We start from the raw sequence: 24,146 nt of genomic DNA, 5'->3' as shown, positions 1-24,146 counted from the left end.
TCATATTACATTTGTCGCCAGAGATTTATAGCACATGATCATACGTCATCAGAGCAGCCATTTTGTTCTTTAAAGAGCCAACATTTTGTCAGGGATCAGGTATACCAGTACATATCATAGGTGATGGTGGTGACTCTTAAATCCTTTCTTAAGAAAAAAAAGTCAAATGAAATGATATCACCATATTGTCAGCGGATAGTCGTATCAACGACACACTTTAAAATGCTATAGCTGGTTTCACAGTGAGAGTTGCCGCATAGATTAGCGCGCCTTAATTCCAAAACAGTAGGGGACAGTCACGACTATCTAGGTCTATATATGGAAATACATTTTTTTGAAATGGGATACTACTGGTTTCGCTTTGTGGCTACAGCCAATTAGGAGAAGCTTTGCGGGGATGATCAGTGAATTGACACCCATGGCTTTCATCCCGGGTTACCGGTACTTAATATGCCGTCGCTGTGGCTGGCTACACGAGCGCTATCAGCTCACCGGGACGCTTCGACTGCGGAGATCTTGCTCCGTGAACACCTGTGCTTGGAAGCCAAAACCTTAGTGCTCGTTGAACTTGACTTCCTGCACGACACGAGTATTATGTTTGTACATGGTGTTTGTGTCAAACGAAGAAGATACAGCTGGTATATATGTGTTGACGTCTTTTATAAATTGCGACTGGTGACGTAATCGCGCTTCGAGGGGTCTCCACAGACCTATACAGAAACCTTCAAAACCTTGGCACGCTGAACTATAATTATTGTAATAGACTGTGGCAGATGATAATGTTTATGTATGTTAGGCATTGATTGCGCCGTAGCGTTCAAGTTCACTGGCTGATAGTGCATGTTGCAAAGTACATGCCCGGCACGACATTCCACGCACTGAACATTATGACATTTGACTGCGTGCAGCAATGAATCAAAATGGCGGCCGCGTAAAACTTATTTGCCCGGACTGGTTGTTCTCGTGGACACACATATAGCAGTAAGGCATTTTGTACACCATTGACAATATGTTATCTCTTTTGATTTAATTATTTATCAATAATGTACTACTCTAACTGATTAATATCATTGTTACAATGTCTGTAATCAGGATACTCCTGAGACTTTTCTCCCTTAATAGTGGTCCTTTGCCAAATGCCAGGTTTAAACACCCCATGGTCAGTAAACATTCTCTCCGATTGGTCCGATTGGCTATGGACAAGTTGAAATGACAAGTTAACTGGTACTACTGGCTAGTGACTGCAACAAATTACGGACAAACCAAGCCCTGCTTTCGGCTATTTTATACAGTATCTCATCCGAACTAAACCAAACCAAGCATTTTGAATATTCATGACAGCAATATTAATAATTTGATTCATCAACAAGTTTAAAACCTCATAATGCCTATGTGCAGTTTCTAAGTGCCGGCCCAGTATTAAGATAACTCCATGCAAAGAGCCTTCGGAGTAGCAGTTCCCAAACATGGTTCAAACAGTTTTGGCTCGCCGATCATTTCAAAGAAGCTGAAACAACAAGCTGCCGCTGTACTCCAGTCATGCTAATGACCCCCTCATTCGGTTAAAGAGTGAAAGGTTCTGCCAGTGACATGCCATGAATTCTCTGCCGTGCTGTATCAGCTGGTTTCCCGTATGTGATCCCCTTTAAAACGGCCACTGTATTTTCTCTCCATCGGAAGAAGGCCCTTCAAGTTTGGAGAGTCCTCCAAGATGTCAGAGTTTCGAAAGAATGGAATCAGACCATCCCCTCGTGATACGTCTTGGCCCAGTTTCAATCCTTGCGTTAGTATTGGTCAGCTATACAATTGGAGGGGGATACATGGGAGGCTGACCAGAAGCTGTGATTATCGTGAACTTCTTTGGGATTAGATGTAGAGATAGAGATACCATTTTGGATATTTATCCAAACTGAAATTGAAACCTGTCACTAAAGTAGGGTACTTTGTGTTCATGCCCCTTGGTCTACATATTTGGTAATTGTCTGGCAAAAGCGCAATCAACATTTGATATTTAAACCAAAGGCTTACTTGCTTTAAAGTGGATATTAAGGCTGTTTCTAAACCAAGCTTCCTTTGGCTACGGCTGTGTCTGTTGGCTACAGCTACAAGACGCTGAAGAAAGGTTTATTTTCAGCGGTCCGGACATAGCCATTTCATTCTTAGACTATGCAGACAGATGCTTCTTTGCCCACTCTTTTCTCCCGAAACAAATCCAAAAGTATCTATAATCAGTGTGCACTTTTGACAAAGATAAGTAAACTTTTACCCTGCCTTTAAAAGGCACTGGACACCTTTTGTAAGTTGTCAAAGACCAGTCTTCTCACTTGGTGTATCTCAACATAAGCACAAAATAACAAATCTGTACAAATCTGAACTCAATTTAGGGACTTTTCGTTTTCGACGACGGATGGTTCTGCGACGGTAAAGATGACATTTGGCGTCATCTGCGCATGCGTCGGCTTTGAGGACGGTCGTCCCTCAATTTCTACGACAGTACTTGGGATGAATCTTCGTTGTGCTGAAAACGACAACGTTTAGCTGAACAACCGTCGCAGAACCATCCGTCGCCGAAAACGAAAAGTCCCTAATAATGGAAGAAAAACACCCTAGTTACACGAAGTTGTGTGAGTCAGATGTTTGATTTCGGGTTTTAGGTCTCGAAATCAAATTCAAATATTTTAGTGGAAAATTACTTCTTTCTCGAGAACTACGTTACTTCAGAGGGAGACGTTTCTCACAATGTTTTATACCATCAACATCTCTACATTGATCGTTACCAAGTAAGTTTTTATGCTAACAATTATTTTGAGTAATTACCAATAGTGTCCAGTGCCTTTAAGGAAGTCTCCAATAGCCCCCAAACCATCAGCGTTGGTCTCAGACATCTCCCACTAAGATATCTGACGAACTGTCTGCCCCAATTTACTTCAGTACAGGTATAAGTCCGTCTAAAACCATACGTGTATCTTTCTCCAAGACTATCCCCTCCTAATCACAGCATGTCAAACTGTTCAGGTTTCATTCAGCAAAATCAAAGTGCGACTGTCATACGATACCATTGGCAAACAGTGGATACTCTGCCATTTAGTCTTATGGGGATTCGACGTGCGTGACAATTGCTGGATTTCTATGTACTTTTTTTTTACTGTGGAAATTGTTGGCAATAGATGCTGCCGAACGCTACAACTTCCTGTAATTCTGCTTCTTTAATCCTCATATAATACATTTTTTTTACAGTCTATGTATAATCATAGAGCACTGTTTCTTGCTCTATGGTATAATGACCTATATAATTTGGTGTACTATGTTTGAGTACAGTCGTGCTGTACAAACGAGGGCCATTTTTACTGTAGTGTAGATAGTTGTAACACAATGGATCATACTGTATTTGAATCAAGATAGGGTACATTACAGGGAGAGTGTACTGCAAAGAATGTAGGAATGAATTGTAGTGTATATAATGATGGGTCATACATACTAATACGCTACTGTCTTGAATCAAGATAAGGTACATCAAGGAGGGAATTTTACAGATATGGTCCTAGTTTCTAGTATGCTACCGTTGTTGAACCAAGATAAGGTACATCATCTGTAATTTTGTAAAATAATACTACATTGTTATTGTACAGTATCATACTCTCTTTGAATAAAACATTGCTGTTGCTGGAGTGTTTACTGTCTTTAAATCTAGACAAGGTACACCATTGACGATGTTAATAATAAACAGTTGTTGTGCAATACGATAAATCTTTTTGCGTCTAGAAAAAAACTTGGTTGACTGAAATTATACCAACCTGTGAAAGTTTGTACAAAGTGTTGACCGAAACTTTCAGCTAATCTCATGATTTATTTGAAGTTTTTTTTTATTAAGGTTTTGTTACAAACTAACTCTGCAGTTGATTTACACTGTAAGCTCAGGAGACATTTTCAATTGCGTATAAAGTGTCTTCTGCTAGGAAATCATTAATCACATTTTTGTTCATCATGCCAGTTTAAGTGTGAACAGCGATGTAATAATTGGCAACTTGACAATTGTTATTCTACGACTACCCTCCCTCCCCGACTGACTCGAAAAGAATGTTTCAGTTTTAAAGGGTATTTCAACCAAAGTGAACTTCAGTCTTGGGTTCGATTTCACAAAGTGTTATTAGAGTGACTCGTAAGTGCAAATAAATCTTAATTGCTAAAAAGCAAAGTGTGATGTCACAATACAGAGTACAATGGTAATACTGACAACTCATCTTAAGATAAGTCTTTAACTCGTGGTGAATTACGGGGGAGCGGATAATACGATACTCATTCGATTGAATTTATTTTCGGTGATGGCTCTATCAAAATAGTCATAGGCGAAAAATCGTGAAGAGCATATTGGTTTTGCCATAAAACGGTACAGTTTAAAAAAATGTTATGATTTATAACAGTTCATCTAGCAAAGAATGTTATTTTCAACATTTAGACGTGATTACACCAAAGCCGATTACGCTAACGATCGATATTTTCAAGAAGATGTGTGAAACGTATTATGTCTGATCCACTGCGAGCGATGTATTTATATTTAAAAAAAAACATACGACTACCATGCAAGACAGAGAGCTCCTGAGTGCTGATTCGTAAGAACAAAACTGCCTCAATAATGCGGAACCTTAAAAATCACATTCATGTATTGGTGGCACAGATTCCCACCACCACGACTGTTGGCGTTATCAACGTCTCGATTCAAAAGACGTATTTGATCAGTACAATATGCTAAGCTACTTTTAACATCTTGACCGTACTTTAAACAGCAGAGTTCCCCCCACGTAATCCGTCCCAACCCATCCACCTGGCCCTTAACATGACAAGAATACCACTGTCCAAATACACATCCATGCTCCCCAGTCTCTTGGAATGTTGTACACATGACATCTTCGATTGGAAGTCATGACAGTGATGGATGCATTCATGTTCGAGTCAGTCTCAATTCGCGTGCGTGATATGATAGGATTTCAGCCAAATACGGCACATAGGTTTGACACGGATGACCTTTTCGATGGTCGAGATTGAATTACAACTTCTGCAGTCACATTTTCGTAAAAAATAATTTTCCTCGGTGTGATTTAAACTTGTGCTCATTGTTTGGTAAAAAATATTCACAGACCCTGCGATTAATAATCTGACGTCATCACAATAGTCATCACACCTTGTTCAGAGCTGCCAAAATTGATTTTTTTTTTAACAATCAGGGAGATATTTAGTATTACACGCAACAAAAGGGAACACGTTTCTGGGGTTAAGGAGATTGTTGAAATTTGTTCATCAGTATGGAATTATTTTAGTTTCTAGTTTCTGCAGAATCAGGGATAGTTGGCAGCTATGCCAGTTATGTACATGTTAATGAGAGTTGTAATTGATCATTCAGTATCAAAATAATTATACAGTCAATAATATACTTTTATTTGTTTGTTTGTTTGTTTGTTTGTTTGTTTGTTTGTTTGTTTGGTTGTTAGGGTGGTGTTTGTTTGTTTGTTTGTTTGTTTGTTGGGGTGTGTTGTTGTTTGCATTTCCATAAAGGTGTAATAACAGCGGCGCACACCCAGTCCCCAGCAGGCGAGAGAGGTCAACACTGGTGACCAAAATTGTCTTCCCGATATCACAATGCGCTTGCTGGCGTGACAATATAAAGGTGTCCCATTTGTTAAAAGTTTCCTAGTCCCGTTATGATTGAATACTGATATCTTCTTGTTATTCTGTTTCGCAGTTTCAGAAAGAGTTATTATTCCAGACCTATCCGCACAGTGTGCTGAACAGAAGGTGTGTCTAACAGAAGGCTGTGTTGAAGCAGGTAGGTCTCCTTATAAATCCCCTTAATAATACAATAAGATTCACAATACAGCGCGCCACCAATAGTTTTGCCCCGGGGAAGTTTTTGTCAAAGACAGCAGCGTAGAGTTATCGCAAAGCACGTCGAAGTTTGCATGCAATGTGTAATTATTATGCTACTAGACACCAGATTATTTACCGCCTATTTTTTGTTTTAGGGGCGAATGGAAGACCGGTATAAGTCTAGTATCATTGGCCGTTTTCGAAACAAGGGCTTGTGTTTTGGATCTTGCTTGGGATCTGCCCGCCTGTATAAAGCCACATAAGTACAGTACACGTTTTCTAAACACCCGAAGGAGCCAAATTCGTAGTTTCTTAAACGGCACAAGTGTGTGACGGGTAAAATGTTTCGGAACATCTATACAAATAAAAGCAAACCATAGTATGATAACTAACCTGTGGTCTTATTTCCAGCCGCTGGTTTACTCGTCAACATGAACACAAATGCCGACCCATGTGAAGACTTCTATGAGTACGCGTGTGGCGGCTGGGTTGCGAGTCGAGTCATTCCAGAGGAGGAGAGCAATCTGGATGTTTTGAAGGAGCTGACGAACAGGCTAGAATTAAAATGCAGAGGTAAACCTTCAGTCACAATAGAATAATAATAGTAATAATAATATCGGAGTCTTATATAGCGCAAGTATCTACCAACAAGGAACTTAAGACGCTTTAGTAGATACATTTATACAGAAAGATAGGTAATTGAAGTGATGAATTCTGGGACCCAATTACGTGGCACCTTGTAATGTGTTTACAAGGTGCTGCGGCGCATTCAGCAGCCACATCATGGAACACCAGGGCGAACTCACAATCTTTTCGACAAGTGCACTGGGTTCTTTTATGGCGTTACACAAAACGAGGGAGCAATGTCTTTACGTCCCATCCGAAGGACGAAGCAATGGTTTTAAGTGTCTCGCTTAATGACACAAATGAGTCTCACGACTGGGACTCGAACCCACACTCTGCTGACCAGATACACAAATAGTTAAATTCGGTGCTCTTAACCGTTCGACCAAGACATTTCCAAACCGATGGAAGTATTTCTCTCTTCAAACTGGTGTTAAATTCTGTGTTTTCCTACAAATTGCAGGTCTTATTTCGAGTAAGGTGAAAGAGGATGATCCACCCTCTAATGTAAAAGCAAAACACCTGTTTCAGGCCTGCATGAACGAAGGTAAGACATCGTATAGAAAACTGGAGGTCCAGTCGTTGAAAGTCTGCTGCCATCTAGCGTTCAAAAGTTTCCATTAAAAAAAACATGTATATCTTTTTTTCAGACAAAATAAACGAAAGAGGGTACGAACCGCTCCGAGCTAAGATCAAACTATGGGGCGGCTGGCCGCTTATGAATGATTCGTCGTTTGACGAATCCACGTGGAATTTGGAAGATTTCCTCGCGAAGATTGTGATGGAAACCGGCGGGAATTATCTCATCCGTACGTACATAGGCGTGGATCCACAAAACTCTGGCGAGTATATAATGTTCGTAAGTACCTCTTGCTTATAATGGGGTTGGGGTCCGGACATGGGATAAGGTGAGCCTGAACATCTGACGTCACACTTCGAGGCTCGGGAATTCGCCAGAGATCTACCTTAAAGGCAGAGTAATTACTCAAAATAATAGTTCGCATAAAAACTTACTTGGTAACAAGCAATGGAGAGCTGTTGACAGTAAAACATATTGTGAGAAACGGCTCCCTATGAAGTAACGTCGTTTGTAAAAGTAATCTTCCACTAAAATATTTGAATTTGACTTCGAGACCTTTAGATTTAGATTTTGAGGTCCCGAAATCAAGCATCTGAAAGCACAACTTCGTGTGACAAGGGTGTTTTTCTGTCATTATTATCTCGAAACTTCGACGACCAATTGTGTTACGGTTTTCACAGGTTAGTTATGTTGTGCATACTTTTCCTGATCACTAAGTGAGATGACTGTCTTTGACAATTACCAAAGGTGTCCAGTGCCTATAACAATCTGATTGATAACTTTCGGTTCCTACTGGTTTTTCTGTTGTTCCAGATTTCTCAGCCAACATCAGTATTAAACAGGAATGACTACACGGTCGCCAACTTTTCCCATAGGGTGAGTACATCATTGATATCAATCTCGTGTCAATGGTAACGTAACCAATGTACAAGATAGAAATTCACTGTACAAACCTTGATGAATGTCCAATGTCCAATACCGAAAAAGCAACTGTGACATTCGCTGTACAAACCTATAGTATACGAATGTCCAATGTCCAATACCGAAAAAGCAACAGTGACATTCGCTGTACAAACTTAGTATACGAATGTCCAATGTCCAATACCGAAAAAGCAACTGTGACGTTCGCTGTACAAACCTAGTAAATGAATGTCCAATGTCCAATACAGAAAAAGTTACTGTGACATTCGCAGTACAAACCTCATATACGAGGGTCCAATGTCCAATACCGAAAAAGCAACAGTGACATTCGCTGTACAAACCTAGTATACGAATGTCCAATGTCCAATACCGAAAAAGCAACTGTGACATTCGCTGTATAAACCTAGTATACGAATGTCCAATGTCCAATACCGAAAAAGCAACTGTGACATTCGCTGTACAAACCTAGTAAATGAAGGTCCAATGTTCAATACCGAAAAAGCAACTGTGACATTCGCTGTACAAACCTAGTAAATGAAGGTCCAATGTCCAATACCGAAAAAGTTACTGTGATATTTGCTTTACAAACTTACATGAATGTCCAATGTCCAATACCGAAGCAACAGGTGATATTCGTTGTACAAACCTAAGTGTATGTCCAATATCAAACTATTGCATGTCCAATGTCCAATACCGAAAACCGTGAGTGATATTCGCTGTACAACCCTATGTAAATATCCAATGTCAAATATCGAACTACTGGATTTCAAATGTCCAATACCGAAAAAGCAACAGTGATATTCGCTGTACCTACCTATATGAATACATGTCCTATATCCAATATAAAACTAAATTCTACTGTCATGACCATCGTTGCCCAGTGTGACATAACAACACTACCTTATACCGAGCTAAGACGATCAATTGCTCCGATCAAAACATGCTCAAAAGTATAATGAGCAATATATGAGGAAAGAGGAATTCAATTTGCTGCCTAGTAGGAGATGAGTAAGATGTAATACCTCTTAAATACTGTCTGAAACGGTGACGCCAACATTATCTTACACTACACCATGTCAGCCGTTTCTAAATCTAAATGCATTTTGTAACAGTAATTATTAATGTATGTCTCGTTGCACCTCTAAGTGCAGATCTATTTCCGTGCATGATGTTCTGCAATCACTAATCACCTTCTCATAATATTCATGGAAAAAAATCACATCAACATGGCGCCATAATTAAAGTTCTCCCCTTCTCATTTTTGTTTGAATTACGGTAATATCCAACGACTGACTGACACTCCTCGGTACAGAATGTTGTAACATATCGAGAATATATCGAGGCCGTTGCCATAGAGTTGAGCTCAGGGAGCGATGATGAAGTGCGCCACCAAGTGGATGAGCTCCTTCACTTTGAGGCAGCGCTATCAGGGGTAAGTTATAGCTAGTTAATAATTGTTTCAACGGATGTATGAGTGAGACAAGACAAATTCTCGACACCAAATTCCACATGAATAAAAGTGACACACGATCATATTTATTTAATAGAATTAAGTTGTTCATCGCACCGAACTCAACTTCAAGTGGCTGAGTCATCAAAGTGGAATCAAATTTCATGCCACAAACACAGTTATTAAGGGATTGGGAATTACCATTGGTACTTAAAAAGTGTCAACTCCTCATTTCAAATGCGTCGGACATTAATTTTGCTAATCTGTTTCCATTCATGATTATCTTTAATTTCAGATACAGATCCCAGTGAATACGATTAATGCAGCTACGATGTACCGAAGGCTGTCAACCAAAGACTTACTACGGGAAGCTCCTGAGGTGAGTCTTTAAAGAGTGAACACTATTGGTGATTGTAAAAGACCAGTCTTCTCACTTGCTGTATCTCAACATTTGCATAAAATAACAAACCTGTGAAAATTTTAGCTCGATTGGTCGTCGAAATTGCCAAATATTTTTATGAAAGAAAAAACACCCTTGTCACACAAAGTTGTGTGCTTTCAGATGCTTGATTTCGGGACCTCAATTTCTAAACTTGAGGTCTCGAAATCAAATTCGTGGAAAATTACTTCTTTCTCAAAAACTACTCCACTTCAGAGGGAGCCGTTTCTCACAATTGTTTATACTATCAACCTCTCCCCATTACTCTTTACCAAGTAAGGTTTTATGCTCATAACTTTTTTGAGTAACTACCAATAGTGTCCACTGCCTTTAAGGCAAAGGGACGGTTTTCACAAAGTGTAAAGACTAATCTCATCTCAAGTTAACTTAGGACTAGCCTTAATGTTTACTATCCCCTAGGACTAGTAGGGGGGACTTGTAAGGGGGGGGGGGGGACTTGTACTAACTACTTTGTGAAATCGACCCCTGAACACGTTTGCACCTGTCAAAGACAGGTGTATACCATTATGCATCAAATAGCAAACCAGCAGTGAAAATGTGGGCTCAATTGGTCATCGAAATTGCAAGGAAATAAAAATGAAGAAAAAACGCCTTTGTAGCACAAGTTATTGTGTGCTTTCAGATGCCTAAAAAAGACTTCAGACTTGAAGTGTTTAATATTTGATTGAGAAACCACACAGCCCTTTTTCAGACCCAACACTCCCTCAAAAGAGTTGTTTACACATGATTGTACCCGCAAGTTTACTTTTCAGTATTAATAGCTACTTCTTATTCTCCACACCATGCAAAGCTTCAAACACCATTTAGTAATTATTTCAGCACATTATAGGGACTTGGCAGTGATATGCGCTATACAGTTATTATTTATTATTAATTAAAATGAAGCCATGCATTTTAAACAATCTAGATTGATTGGGAGAGATATTTCGGCAATATCGTCAACCCAAACCTTAAAGAAACGGAATTAGTTGGAACGTTTACCATGGACTACATGAAGAGGTTAGGACCCCTCCTGGAGGCCACGCCCACAAGGTAGGAACCCAACCATAGGTGGATGCGTAAGATTAGCTTTCCTGGGTCGACCCCGCGGTGCTCACTCCGGTGAGCCCCTGAAAAGAGCTAATCGAACGATCACATACCCTTTCAAATGGTGACGTCATGCACCTCGGGCCAGCCCCAAGTGACCCACTCCACAAGCAGGGTACTTGGGCTGACCCGGGTGAGCCCCTTGAATGACGTCAAAGCTACTCGAAAGTATCGGGGCAGACCGGGGTCGACCAAGGGAAGCTAATCGAACGCACCCGAAATCACTGTGTAAAAAAAAACCACAAAACAGCATCTGAGCACACAGGGTGCCAGACTTGAAAGCACATTGGGTTTTTCACTTTGTGGTGACAAACGCATAGAACTGTGCGCATTTAGACGAAAGAGAAAGGCTTTCGGCATGAAGTCTATCTCAAATTCAACTTTTGAAATTTAAAAGTTAGAGTTACCTCTTTCCCTAAAACTACATTTCTTCAAAAGGGTGTTGTTTATAACAATGTTTTATAATAGCAACAGCTTTCCCGGTGCTCTAATCACTTATTCTTTATGTTCATAAATTTCTGGAGAACGTAAACCAAATGTATAAGGCTGTTTTTTTTTCTTCTTCTTGTTATTCAGAACAATAGCGAACTTCTTAATGTGGATGTTGGTTAAGGACAGCATGGCATTACTTGGGAGGAAACCCCGAAAGCTCGGCGAGGAGTTTGCCTATCAGGTCATGGGGGAGCAAGCCGAAAAGGCCCGCTGGAAGCAGTGCTTCTCATTAGTCAAACACTACATGAACAACGTCATGTCTGCACTCTTCGTGGAGGAGTACTTCGATGAACAAAGCAAGTTTATGGTCAGTTGGAATTTAGACAAAAGGTGTTTTTGTGTATTTAATAAACAATGACCACAAATCAATGTATTACCCCATCAGCCACACAGGCCTGGAGGTTTTATCTTTTGGAGGTTTTATCTTTAGGGAGGCATGGCCATTTTCATTTCGTGAAGGCACCGTCGTTGGGTGGAAACTTTTGAAGGAATGTCATGGGGAAATTGACCCCGGAGATTCTGTCCCCCATTGTGGGAAATTAACATGTGCTGGAGGAGGATATTCAACAGAGGGCGTTATTATCAGAAGATGTAACAAAGTCCCACATGGAGGACAACACTATCGGTGTGTGTGGGGGGGGGGGGCGCAGAGTCTCCTGCCATAATATGGGCACCAAGGCCAGTGGCAACATTGACTCGGATGCTTCCGTGTAATCCTAGGCCTGGGGTGGATTTCACAAGGAGTTAGGACGAGTTAGTCGTCCTTAGAATAAGACTATATAGCCTTAAGTTTGTACGGAGTCATAGGAAAAGTCCTAAGTTAGGAATATTTTTTGTGAAATCGACCACTGTTGTAACCACAGGTTTACTATAACTTAGATAGTTGTTGTTTTTGCAGATGACTGATTTGCTTCACGACATACGGGAAATTCAGCTCGAAACGTTGAACCAGACGGATTGGATGGACGAGTCTACAAAAGCTAAGTCCATTGAAAAAGTATGACCTTTTTTATAAGGTTTAGGTTTATTATTCAAAATAATGGAAATCTTCTACGTCGGGCAATGTTTCTAACCGGTGGTTGAGGAGAGGGGGGGGGGGTTTGGAGAAGAAAAAGATTCAGTCAATTTGGGGGGGGGGGAACCTTTGAAGGAATGACCATGTTAACTTTGTAAGAATAACAAAATAAGGAATGGAAAAAGAATAACATATCGATTGTTGGCATGGCATGCGAATAGGTTCCAAACAACGAAGTTTAGACCTCCCCCAACACATGTTTGTTTGTTTGTTTGTTAGTTTGTTTGTTATATCGCACTACTATTACTCTACTATCAATCGTGCACATTGTGCCCCTTGTAATACGTCCTCGGTTTGAACGTCACTACAACTACACACAACAGGCATACCATTACAGTATAAGGAAGTATATAACTATACTATACTTGAAGTATACCACCATACAGTATAAAGATTTATATTTACAGTATCTACCACGTTGTCGTTTATTCTAACAGGCACTTGCGGTCCGTGAGCTAATCGGCTACGCTGACAAAGTTAAGAACCAGACACTGCTTGAGTTGGAATACGAAAACGTAAGCTATGGACTACTTGAACTCCTAAAATTGGATTTACTACCGAATTATCTCAGATATTGTTTTGTAGAAAATGACACTTCTCATTGGAAATCGTATGTTTTTTCCCCTTGCGTTTCACAGATGATAAGTACGCCAGATAGTCATTTTGAAAATGTTTTTGCGGCTATGAGGAATTACGTCAGAGTTTCCTTAGGATCGTTCAGAAGGCCAGTTGATTTTTCAAGGTGAGTGTAACAGTTTTAAGCAATATGTGTTTATTACTATTAATTATTTGTTTATAATACTCGCGAGTACATTTAAATTGCTGTCCAGGAAAAATTAGTAATTTATTGATTGTAATAAGTTTAATTATATAGTTTTTTTCAATTTTAATACCCATTATTACTATTCTACTCAGAAGATGTGCATCGGTGTAGAAATTCGTTTAAAAAGGTGGGTTTGTATTCAAACGCCATTCGATCGCATTATTATACGTCGTGCTTCACCAAATGGGGCGCTAGTTCGATTAGAAACAAGAAGCAAGTTCGACTTGGCACAATAGTCGACCCGTGGTTGACTACTGACCAGCAACGTACATGCGCAGTGACGCACTCACGCAAACGACTCGTGTGGAAGTCTAGTCAACCTTCCGCCTTTTCGCTCTAGTGTCACTGGTTCCCTTCTGCGCTTTACTCATGTAAGAATGGAACATGCTGTTGGGACCAGTCAAGAAACCACGAGGTCGAGGCAGGTTCCAAAATAATGGTCGACCCCAGTAGTCAACCAATGGTCAACCAGCTTGGGTTCGAGTGCAAATGGTCAACCTTTAGTTAACCATTGTGCACACTCGAACTTGCTCAAGGATGTCACTATAGACCCATTGCGCAAGCCCTAACTGTTGAAAGAGGTGCATGCTGGTCTAGCTAGCGAGCTATTGATCAAACGTTATCGCTAGCTAGACCAGCATGCACCACATTCAACACCTATCACAGCACCCGTATACCAAGTATTTTGTGATAAGGTCTAGTTTGGACGATGTTGACAATTCCATCAAATAATCGAACCAGTAATATTTTTACAGTTACATTAATGAAACCGTATCTCAAGTTGACCGTATTTTCTCTGCAGATGGCCAGATAAACTTACAACATTCCGAGTCAGCGCCTTGTACGAGTATGCATTGAACAGAATAAGTGAGTGTTATTACTTCATTTTAAGTTATACTCAGAACCACAACATAATATGACGACTGCAGTAAACTTATCCTTCACGAACGAACTCAAGCTTCTGAAAGCACACAACTTCGTGTGACGAGGGTGTTTTTTTCTTCCATTATTATCTCGCAACTTCGACGACCAATTGAGTACAAATTTTCACAGGATTGTTATTTTGTGCACACTTCGAATAGTAAGGATACACCAAGTGAGCAGACTGGCCTTTGACTATTACCAAAGGGCTGCCAGTGTCTTACAGTTTCACTCTATAGTAGTTCATTATATTCAGGGAACAAATGCGTTTTTAGCCTAAACGACAACTTGCCGTTTCTCGGTTTTCATATATATATATATTCTATAGCTCAATTTTTGTCCCGCTCTTTTATTCTCTATCCTCCTCTTAGCATTTCCGGCAGGGATTATTCAGCACCCATTTTTCAATAGCAAAAATCCTAGGTAAGTTTTTTAAATTATGGCAGGAAACTCAAATGAGTTTCCCCACGGCGTTATCACATAAAGGGGTCACTTTGATGAGAAGTTGTTCAAATTTCTTTTTGTAGCGTTAAAAAATCACTCTTCTCATTAATATGATTAAATGGAATCAATGGCGAAACAAACAAATCGTGAAAAAAAGTTTTGCGACTGCAAAGGGCATCCATTCTGTAAATGCAGAAGTTGAGTCCCAGGCCCTAGACCACTCTGACACGACAAATCGGTTAAAGGCAGTGGACACTATTGGTAATTACTCAAAATAATTATTAGCATAAAACCTTTATGCGTGATGATTAATGGGGAGAGGTTGACGGTATAAAACATTGTGAGAAACGGCTCCCTCTGAAGTGCCATAGTTTTCGAGACGGAAGTCATTTTCCACGAATTTGATTTCGAGACCTCAGATTTAGAACTTAAGGGCCCCAAATTAACAATCTTAACGCACACAACTTCGTGTGACAAGGTTTTTTTTTTCATTATTATCTCGCAACTTCGATGACCGATTGAGCTAAAATTTGCACAGGGTAGTTATTTTATGCATATATGTTGAGACACACCAACTGTGAAGGCTACAATCCCGGCCAAAATGCTTGGGCCACCCTTTCCTAACGTTGTATACAACGATTCCCTGTGCACTTCCCATTCACATTCAAAACATTTGTCCCCCGCCCCCCGCCCCCCGCTCAATGTTGACTGTAACTCAGAACACAACTCGGAACACAATCAGCAATTGGAAGCAACATTGAAAGGGGCAGGGGGGCCCAACGAGATATGGCCGGGATAGTAGTCTTTGACAGTTACCAATAGTGTCCACTGCCTTTAAGTTGATTTATTTTTATTTCAGATCAATGAATTATGGAGGCATTGGATTTGTAATTGGTCATGAACTCATGCACGGATTCGACAACACAGGTAAGTTAAAACCCGAGACTCGGCATAGGCCTCGAAATCAAACATCTAAAAGCACAAAACTTCGTGTGACAAGGGTGTTTTTTCTTTCATTATTATCTCGCAACTTCGAAAACCAATTGAGTCAAATAAATTCACAGGTTTGTTATTTTTATGCATATGTTGAGATACACCAAGTTAGAGGACTGGTCTTTGACAATTACCAAAGGTGTCACGTGCCATTTAATCAGTTACTTAAAATAATGGGAGTGTTTTTGTATTGACTTTTAAAGGTCGGTCGTTTGATAAAAGCGGCAACCTGGAGAAGGTGTGGTCAGATGGTTCAATACAGGCGTTCCATGACAAGACGAGTTGTCTCGTGGAGCAATATTCAAACTACACAGTCGATCAAGTCGGAAGGAAGGTAAAGTAAAAACTGCCATCAACAAAATCCAACCACTACAAATTTCCTTTACGTGTTTTCTGTTCCCTCTTTTTTGCCTTGCATTTATATCACTCCATTTAAAGGCAGTGGACACTATTGGTAATTACTCAAAATATTTATCAGCATAAAACCTAACTTGGTAACGAGTAATGGGGAGAGGTTGATAGTATAAAACATTGTGAGAAACAGCTCCCTCATAAGTGACGTAGTTTTCGAGAAAGAAGTAATTTTCCACGAATTTGATTTCGAGACCTCAAGTTTAGAGCTTGAGGTCTCGAAACCAAGCATCTGTCAGCACACAACTGCGTTTGACAAGGGTGTTTTTTCTTTCATAGTTATTTCGCAACTCCGACGACCAATCGAGCTCAAAATTTCACAGGTTTGTTGATTTATGCATAAGTTGAGATACACCAAGTGACAAGACTGGTCTTTGACAACTACCAATAGTGTCCAGAGTCTTTAAGCATGCCATTAAACAAATACCTCTCAGAACCAAGCTCATGTTAGAGTTACACTGAATTGGTTCAATTTCCTATATGCAATAGTGCATTATTTTAGTGCATGATTTTTTTGAAGATGTGATATGCAATTTAAAAATATAAATCCATAGAGTCTCGAAGCACTACATTTGTTTACTGTAAGCAAGGACTGAGCACCAAATCCACATTGTCCCCATGGGGTGTAGTTAAGATTAGTCTTTTCTAGAGTTTTAGGACAAATTACTCGTCCTAGCTTTGGACTACCCATACTATAATAATAATAATAATTATTTGGGGGGCTAATCATCCATACTCACAGCTATAGCTGAATTGCGAAGGACGCGGCATCGGCGTGTTCGCGAAGCAGGCATGCAAGGGCACCTTCAGCTGCCAGCAGCCACATCAACCCATTATGACCTGGGAGCACAGCTAAGATCGAAAGTGTTTGATTTTTTTATATCTCCTGGGACTAGTCCTAAGTTAGGACTAGTCCTGTTTCTTTGTGAAATTTACCCCTGGTGGGATTAGAACCGGAGTAGAAGGCAAGGAAGATACTACTATACCAACCAACGCTAAATGATATGATGGAATATTTGCCCCCATTTCAGGTGAATGGAAAACAGACGTTGGGTGAAAACATCGCCGATAACAGTGGTCTAATGCAAGCCTTTCGGGTAAGACATAATATAATATATTGAAGTCTTATATATAGCGCACGTATCTACCAACAAGGTACTCTAAGACGCTGAGTTATATAAAAACTTTCAGAAAGATAGCTTAATGAAGTGATGAATTCCGAGACCCAATTATGTAGCACCTTATAAGGGTTTTACAAGGTGCTACGGCGCATTTAGCAGCCACAGCCAGGAACACCGGGGCGAAAAATGCCTTCGGTGCCCTTTGAAAAACCAAACACACAGTAATTTTTATGTCCTAAAGAAGGCTTTAGTGGGGGCTTGGCATGCCGCTACAGATTCCCTCACTTTTCCTGAAGACTCTAAGAGTTAACTGATCGAAACGTCAAGTTCTTTAAACCAACAATTCCTTGAAAGACCACCACACCTCAACGAAAGCGAAGATACATTCATGTATACCCACTTAATTATGCCCATCATGCAAAGGGAAAAGGTGACACAAATATTAATATTTTTCAAATCTTTGCAGGCATACCGTAGATGGGTGGCCCGCAACAGGGCAGAGGAAGCCCCACTTCCAGGAATAAACGTAACTCACAATCAACTATTCTTCCTCAACTTTGGCCAGGTAAGAACCGAAATAACAATCACACGAATATTTATCCAGTTGGAGACAACTTTAATGTGTACTTCCCTTTCAAAAAAATGGAACGAAAGGTGCAGTTTGGGAAATAAGATAACAAATTTTCGATGATGTGTGTCATGGCGTACCCCCTCTTGTGTCATCTTTTTCGTTCTGTGAATCTCATGAATCATTTAGAGAATTGTAAGTGAGGTGTGCTGCTGTTTAGTGAGGGATAAGGGGGTGTCAAAGTTTGGGAACTTTTTTGTTGGTGGGGGGGGGGGGGGCGGGGTGTGCCGCCTCTGCCACATATTGGGCGTGGTATATTGCTGTATGGTTGTGAAAAAGCCAGGAGCACCTGGAAAGCAGTGGGTAACAGTCGGTGTTTGTACGGTGTATTTCAACTTATTTTTTCGGTCAACATTTTTGATGGAAACTAACTTAATGTTTTCTTTCAATTGCAGATCTTCTGTTCAATACATCGTGACCAGTCCATTATTCACACGTTACAGTCAAATAAACACTCGCCGTCAAAATTTAGGTAATTATTTGGTTATACACCGATGAGTGTAAAGCATGCACCGTGTATCCGTAATTTCCCGATTCATGCGGGGAAAAAACAGACATATTACTCGGGTAGGATTATAACCCACGACCTCTACCATTCTAGAGCAGATGTCTTAGCACAAGACCACTGCCAGGTTGCTAGTTGCAGTTCGAATCCTGTTTCAGCAGTGAGCACCGCAACCAAAATACATTTGGGATATGCCTATGGTTTATTATTCGGCCATATCCATACACCGATCATGATATAGACCTGTACTACACAGGCTATTACTTTGGTGGGATTCGAACCCACGACCTCCATATGTTTGAGCATCCGTGACTGTGGCTTGATGGTCAGATGAACATGCATTGGAAGATATGATACCCATCGCAACACCCTTGGCAACAGCCAAATCAGACACGCTGTCCTAGGAAAAGCTGTCCCCATATGAGAAATTAATATTGGCTTAAAGAGTAAGATTTAAAAGAGGGCGCTATGGGGAATATAACCTGTTGCCACAATGGCATTCACTTGAATGAAAAGAATGCAAAGCAAAACAGAATGCTCATCCATTTAAAAAGTAATTAAACAAAAATAACACTCATAACAAGTTTTTTATTCTTTTTCTTGTTTGCAGAGTTTTAGGGTCTGTTACGAATTCGCATGCGTTTGCTGAAGCTTTCAAGTGCAAGTCAAATTCACCGATGAATCCAGAGGAAAAGTGTTCTGTCTACTGAACATCAGCGGTGACTGTTTGTATTTTGTATTATAAACTAAATCGGGACCAATGTAATGGTAAATTGTCAATAGGGCGCCACCACTCGGCAGGCTGATTCAACTCCTTACCTCTCCTCTGTGGATTTTTAAAAGGATATGATGCCATGATTACGCACTTCCTTTTCAAATACTAACTAAATGTTAAGGTTTTTACCACCGTTACCCAATACCTCTGAGTTTCATTATTTATGTCATTTATTATTAGTCTATAATGTTGACTTTCTTATTGAAACAACTTGATAACTATATTTCAAAAACTAAACTAAGGTCGCAGTAAGGCTGGGCGTTGATGTCTAACCTCGTCCCCGGTGTGTGTCGAGCGGTTACAAGGTTGACTGCTCTCACCCTGGTATCAAACAATTTGGGATACGTATGTAAATTAAAATAGTCTGGCTACTTTTCGAAATCAAACTTTCGTAGTACGGTGCCAGATTTAATAGCTTGTTTGTATATTGTTGGTTGCCGGCGGCTGGCTGTACCTAATATTGTAAAGTAGTTGTCCAATCAGGGTCCAAGTAGGGAGTTTCCATCCCAGGGTTTACTATTGTAAACATGGTTGAAAGTAAAGTAAACCAAGGGGACGAGGGTGGTTGATTACTGATTAGACTGCATATAGTTTGCTCGAACCTGACCGCATTGCAAAAGTTTTAATCATTTCTATTCTTATTATAATTCTGGCTGAAATTATGGTAATTCTACGTCTGGCTCCCTGTATGGCAATGGAACATTACGCAATGCATTCAATCCATTAAAAGCGCCACCGTATTGCCCCATCAGCAGCCTAGCTGCTTGTACTTATTGAAACAAAATGGCTACCGGTACCGAGAGGTCAACGTCATATTGCCGCTAAGGCACCAGCTGAATTGCCACTAGAGCTAATGCGTGTATGGGTAGGAATATAGAATCAGTTACTACCTTTTGCTTTGATCCAAAGCATGTTCTTCGTGAAAGCCCTTGGCCTGTCGAAGACACGGTACTTGGCTTAAATGGGCTGGAAGGGGTTCCCGGGGTACCCCGGACATTACCACTTAGGCATGTTTTGAATTGAGTGCGTACTGACGAGTAGCGATGCTTAACCCAAATAGGAGCGCACCGGGCCGCGCTTGGTTTATGACTCCATAAACAGCTTGCTTTGTATGTTAGTCAATCGCTCAAGATCTAAACCGCGGACAACACAAATAAAAGGACAGTGACTTAGACGATGACGTAGCAATCATTCAAAAGTGCTCTGTACCCGTGTCTAAATAAAAAGTACCTTTTATCCAGGATTTAATTCCTATTGACTGCATTAAGGGTTTTAAAGTAAAATACTTGCTATTTCTGAATCAAGATAATAATTGTAATGACTGGTATAATATACCTCCTTTCTCTGGATAAAGATTAGGTACAACAATAGCAATGTTGACTGAACTGACACATACTAATTAATGCACACTCTCTTTGAATAAAGATATGGTACAAATCTAGCAATGTTTGCAGAACTGACATATATTATACTTTAATTAATGCATACTCTCTATGAATCAAGATAAAGTACAACAGTGACAGTGTTGTCAAAACTGTCAAATGTGTTATGGTACGCATACTCTGCGACTAGTTGCTCACGCTCTTTGAATCAAGACAAAGTACAACATTGACGTGAAGAGGAAATGCTGAAACGATTATGCTCACCATCTTTGAGACAGGATACGGTATAACATTGGTAATGAAAGGGAAATGCTTGTATGCTTGAATCTTGTTCGTTCATCTTGACTGACTGCTACCTTTTTATTCTGAATAAACTAAAAGTCCTAAGGGTGAATCCACGAAGAGTTTAAGAGACCTTATAACTCGTCCTAACTTAGGACTAGCCTCAAGTGTTTACTAGGACTAGTCCTTACTGAGGATTAGTCCTAACTCTTTGTGAAACCAATCCCTGGGGTCGATTTCACAAAGAGTTAGGACTAGTCCTAGGAGATATACAAAACGTATGGCTAGTCCTAAGTTAGGACGAGTAACTGGTCCTAACTCGAGATAAGACTAGTCCTAACTCTTTGTGAAATCCACCCCTGGTCCTATTACTTTTTCTTTGCCCGTCCTTTTTAAAAACATGCATTAAAACATATACAACATAGTCATGTACGCTACCATCAAAATGTGTTTTGTGATCGTGGTTTCCTGTCATGCAATCCCATCCAACAGCTACATGCATGATTTCACTTCTACCTCCCTAAACAAAGACAACTGTAGGGTTTGAGTGAATACACCCTTCAGAAAACCTGTTCTGCACTGTCCCTATAAAGACCCTCTTCACACGTTAATAAAAGTGTTCCACTTTCACACACAGGGAGTATTTACCAACATCATTACATTCCCAGGTTAGACTCAAATAGTACCTCTCACTACTTCATTCAGATGTCAGAACCCATGGGTTACCAGGATACGATCGATATGAGTTTAATATCAGAGACGGGGACACTGACTGGCGACCGACTGTTGATGACTTTACTTTCCAGTCCTGCCATAAAACACCCTTTTATGACATAAAGAGGTGCTGCAACGCTGTTTTAATGTTTGTTTCTTCGTTTCATTGCTTCATAGTTCTCATTGAACTTATATCATACTATATCATCTATTTTCCAAAAATGATGATTCTAAGACCAGCAAACAAAGTTTAATGCATAGCAGGAAATTAATACCGTTTTTAGTACCACATGAAGAGTTATAAACCAAAATTGCAATCTGACTTGTTTTAGCTGCCCATTAATAACGTCAACGGTTTCACAGAAAAGGCAGAATAGACACATTAAATATTACAACCGACGACAGAAGCACAAAAATAGCAGTGCGACACCCATGTGCACACAATCATCTGCTCGGAAACCAGAGGCAAATATCTCTTTATTAAAATGAAACAGAAGAATGTTAAAGCCATTATACACTTTCGGCACAGAAAAAAAAAGTTTACAGATTTACAAATAACTTACAGGGTTAACGTAAGGTAATGTTGAAAGACTTCTCTTGAAATATTATTCCATGAAATGCTTTACTTTTCGAGAAAACATTAAAACAATTATCAATTTTCGTTGTCGAGAATTACGGATTTATTTTAAACACATGTCATGACACGGCGAAACGTGCGGAAACAAGGTAGGGTTTTTCCCCGTTATTTTCTCCTGACTCCGATGACCAATTGAGCCTAAATTTTCACAGGTTTGTTATTTTTTATATCAGTTGTGGTACACGAAGTGTGGGCCTTTGGACAATACTGTTTACCGAAAGTGACCAATGGCTTTAAAAGATGAAAGGGAGACTTAAGAAGAATGAATTTGACGACGAGAACTCTGACAAATCTGACCAGACAGTACATCTCAAGACAATACATCTCGTAACATTCCACGGCGATTTTCGAGAGACTTGTACAACATGTACAACTTTTGCCTCGGGAATGAATTCTTCAAAAAGAGCTACAGGGTCTAGACTAGGTTTCGTGCAAGTCCCTAGACTTGACCCAAGTCCCTACCCCGTGTCATCCAATCATCAGAAAACTATTGTTTTGCGAGAACGGGATTGAATCAAGTCTAGCAAGTCTTGTGCGGGTCACAATGTTCGAATACGCGCAAGACTTGCACGGTCTATTGGTCAGGTACCTTCAATTTGTAGTTATTGCAAATAGTGCAAACAGGGAGCCAGACGAAAGTGTACGCCACATGAGCCGACGCATTCAAACAATAAACGTCTTCTGTCTAGATACTTGGGAAGTTTTTACGAAATCGGTTTTCCTATCTGAAAGTTTTGTAACTTATTTTCTGTATAGTATTCTTAGAACGTGAATTGTATTTTTTCTCTTGGGAGAAAGAAACAACATTAGAGTGTATTTTACAAAAAAAACTCATTGAACTTGAAGGAAAGGGCAGCCAGCCTTGGGGGTTGGCTGTGATATTCATGTCATTTCTGTACATCGTGTTAAATATTTAATTGTTTCTCTTGTATAAAACTAAACTTCTAACCAACATGGTCGGGCGATAAAGGAAGCCCGGTGTATAATTGTTTATGGGGGAAGTTATGGCACGCACGTGGTGGAGTTCCTACGTGACTCCAAATGGGTGCGGTGCTGAATAGGTTGATTCCGAACAATGTAAATATGACTGGAAGTCACGATCATGGGGGCTTCACTCTATGGTTTAATACCAATGAGAGATAATCAAGTTATGGAATTATAGATGTATTGTTTGTGTTTGAAACCCCGACAGTGGACGAAAATCTCATAATTTTACCTCCACTTCATGTATAATATGTTTCATTGCATTATGTACTCAGGGTCATCGGTATACGTGTACCATCTGAGAATGCACAGCTACTGTAGTGCATCTGCAGAGACAATGTCCACTGACTAACATACAGAAACTGCCATTGAAGGCACAACATTGCAAAAGCTGTTTTGTTTGTCAAAGGACGGCATTTCGTCCACCCTTTTCTGTTTAAGTGTTGTATTACCATGGGCATTTCTTTACCTGGCAAAAATGGTAGAATATGAACAAATGAGATTTCGACAATTGTGATTTATTGTTTTTTTCAGGATGTTACCGAGGTTTTCTCAGCATGCGTTATAAAATTGATATCAAAAATAAACCTTCTAAGATAAATTCCCAACCTACATAACTTTTTTTGAAACTATTTTAAAGAACCCTTTTACACAAAGTTTCGCTTTAAAACCTCACCTCGGTCAAGTGCTGTTTTACTTCGAATGTCCGGTCATGTAAATACCCAAGTTTCAAATATCCTTCAAATTATGCAGAATTGTTAATATAGAATTATAAAAGTTGGTTTTAGTTTTCCCCTCTCACCAAAACATGATTATGAAAGCATTGTTTACGGAGTGCTTCCGGGGTCCGAGATCCCTATGTGGAATCGAACCCAAGACAATAGTGTTATCCAGCAGATGTCTTAATGGGGGGACTTTAGGGACGCTAGGTGGCAGCAGACTTATCAGGTAAAATCCATTGCTCTCGGTAATGTGT

General features: G+C 40.0%; 1 protein-coding gene across 1 annotated transcript in view; it reads left to right on the top strand.

Moving 5' to 3' along the window:
* Positions 1-19,493, top strand: part of LOC117302366 (neprilysin-4-like) — a 45,328-nt gene extending 25,835 nt beyond the window's left edge. The window contains exons 2-21 of the mRNA XM_033786288.1: positions 5,738-5,821; positions 6,274-6,435; positions 6,950-7,033; positions 7,137-7,345; positions 7,880-7,942; positions 9,300-9,419; positions 9,733-9,816; positions 10,805-10,929; positions 11,560-11,782; positions 12,374-12,472; positions 12,988-13,065; positions 13,189-13,292; positions 14,176-14,240; positions 14,666-14,717; positions 15,598-15,665; positions 15,935-16,065; positions 17,174-17,239; positions 17,730-17,828; positions 18,287-18,363; positions 19,007-19,493. Of these exons, the coding sequence (XP_033642179.1) occupies positions 5,738-5,821; positions 6,274-6,435; positions 6,950-7,033; positions 7,137-7,345; positions 7,880-7,942; positions 9,300-9,419; positions 9,733-9,816; positions 10,805-10,929; positions 11,560-11,782; positions 12,374-12,472; positions 12,988-13,065; positions 13,189-13,292; positions 14,176-14,240; positions 14,666-14,717; positions 15,598-15,665; positions 15,935-16,065; positions 17,174-17,239; positions 17,730-17,828; positions 18,287-18,363; positions 19,007-19,106 (2,093 nt within the window). The 3' untranslated portion in view covers positions 19,107-19,493. The remainder of the gene's footprint in view (positions 1-5,737; positions 5,822-6,273; positions 6,436-6,949; positions 7,034-7,136; positions 7,346-7,879; positions 7,943-9,299; positions 9,420-9,732; positions 9,817-10,804; positions 10,930-11,559; positions 11,783-12,373; positions 12,473-12,987; positions 13,066-13,188; positions 13,293-14,175; positions 14,241-14,665; positions 14,718-15,597; positions 15,666-15,934; positions 16,066-17,173; positions 17,240-17,729; positions 17,829-18,286; positions 18,364-19,006) is intronic.
* The last annotated feature ends 4,653 nt before the right edge of the window (positions 19,494-24,146 follow it).

The sequence above is a fragment of the Asterias rubens genome, chromosome 18, assembly GCF_902459465.1.
Source record: "Asterias rubens chromosome 18, eAstRub1.3, whole genome shotgun sequence".
Taxonomy (NCBI): domain Eukaryota; kingdom Metazoa; phylum Echinodermata; class Asteroidea; order Forcipulatida; family Asteriidae; genus Asterias; species Asterias rubens.
The sequence above is the reverse complement of the archived record's forward strand: the minus strand, read 5'-3'. Positions and strand labels throughout refer to the sequence as shown.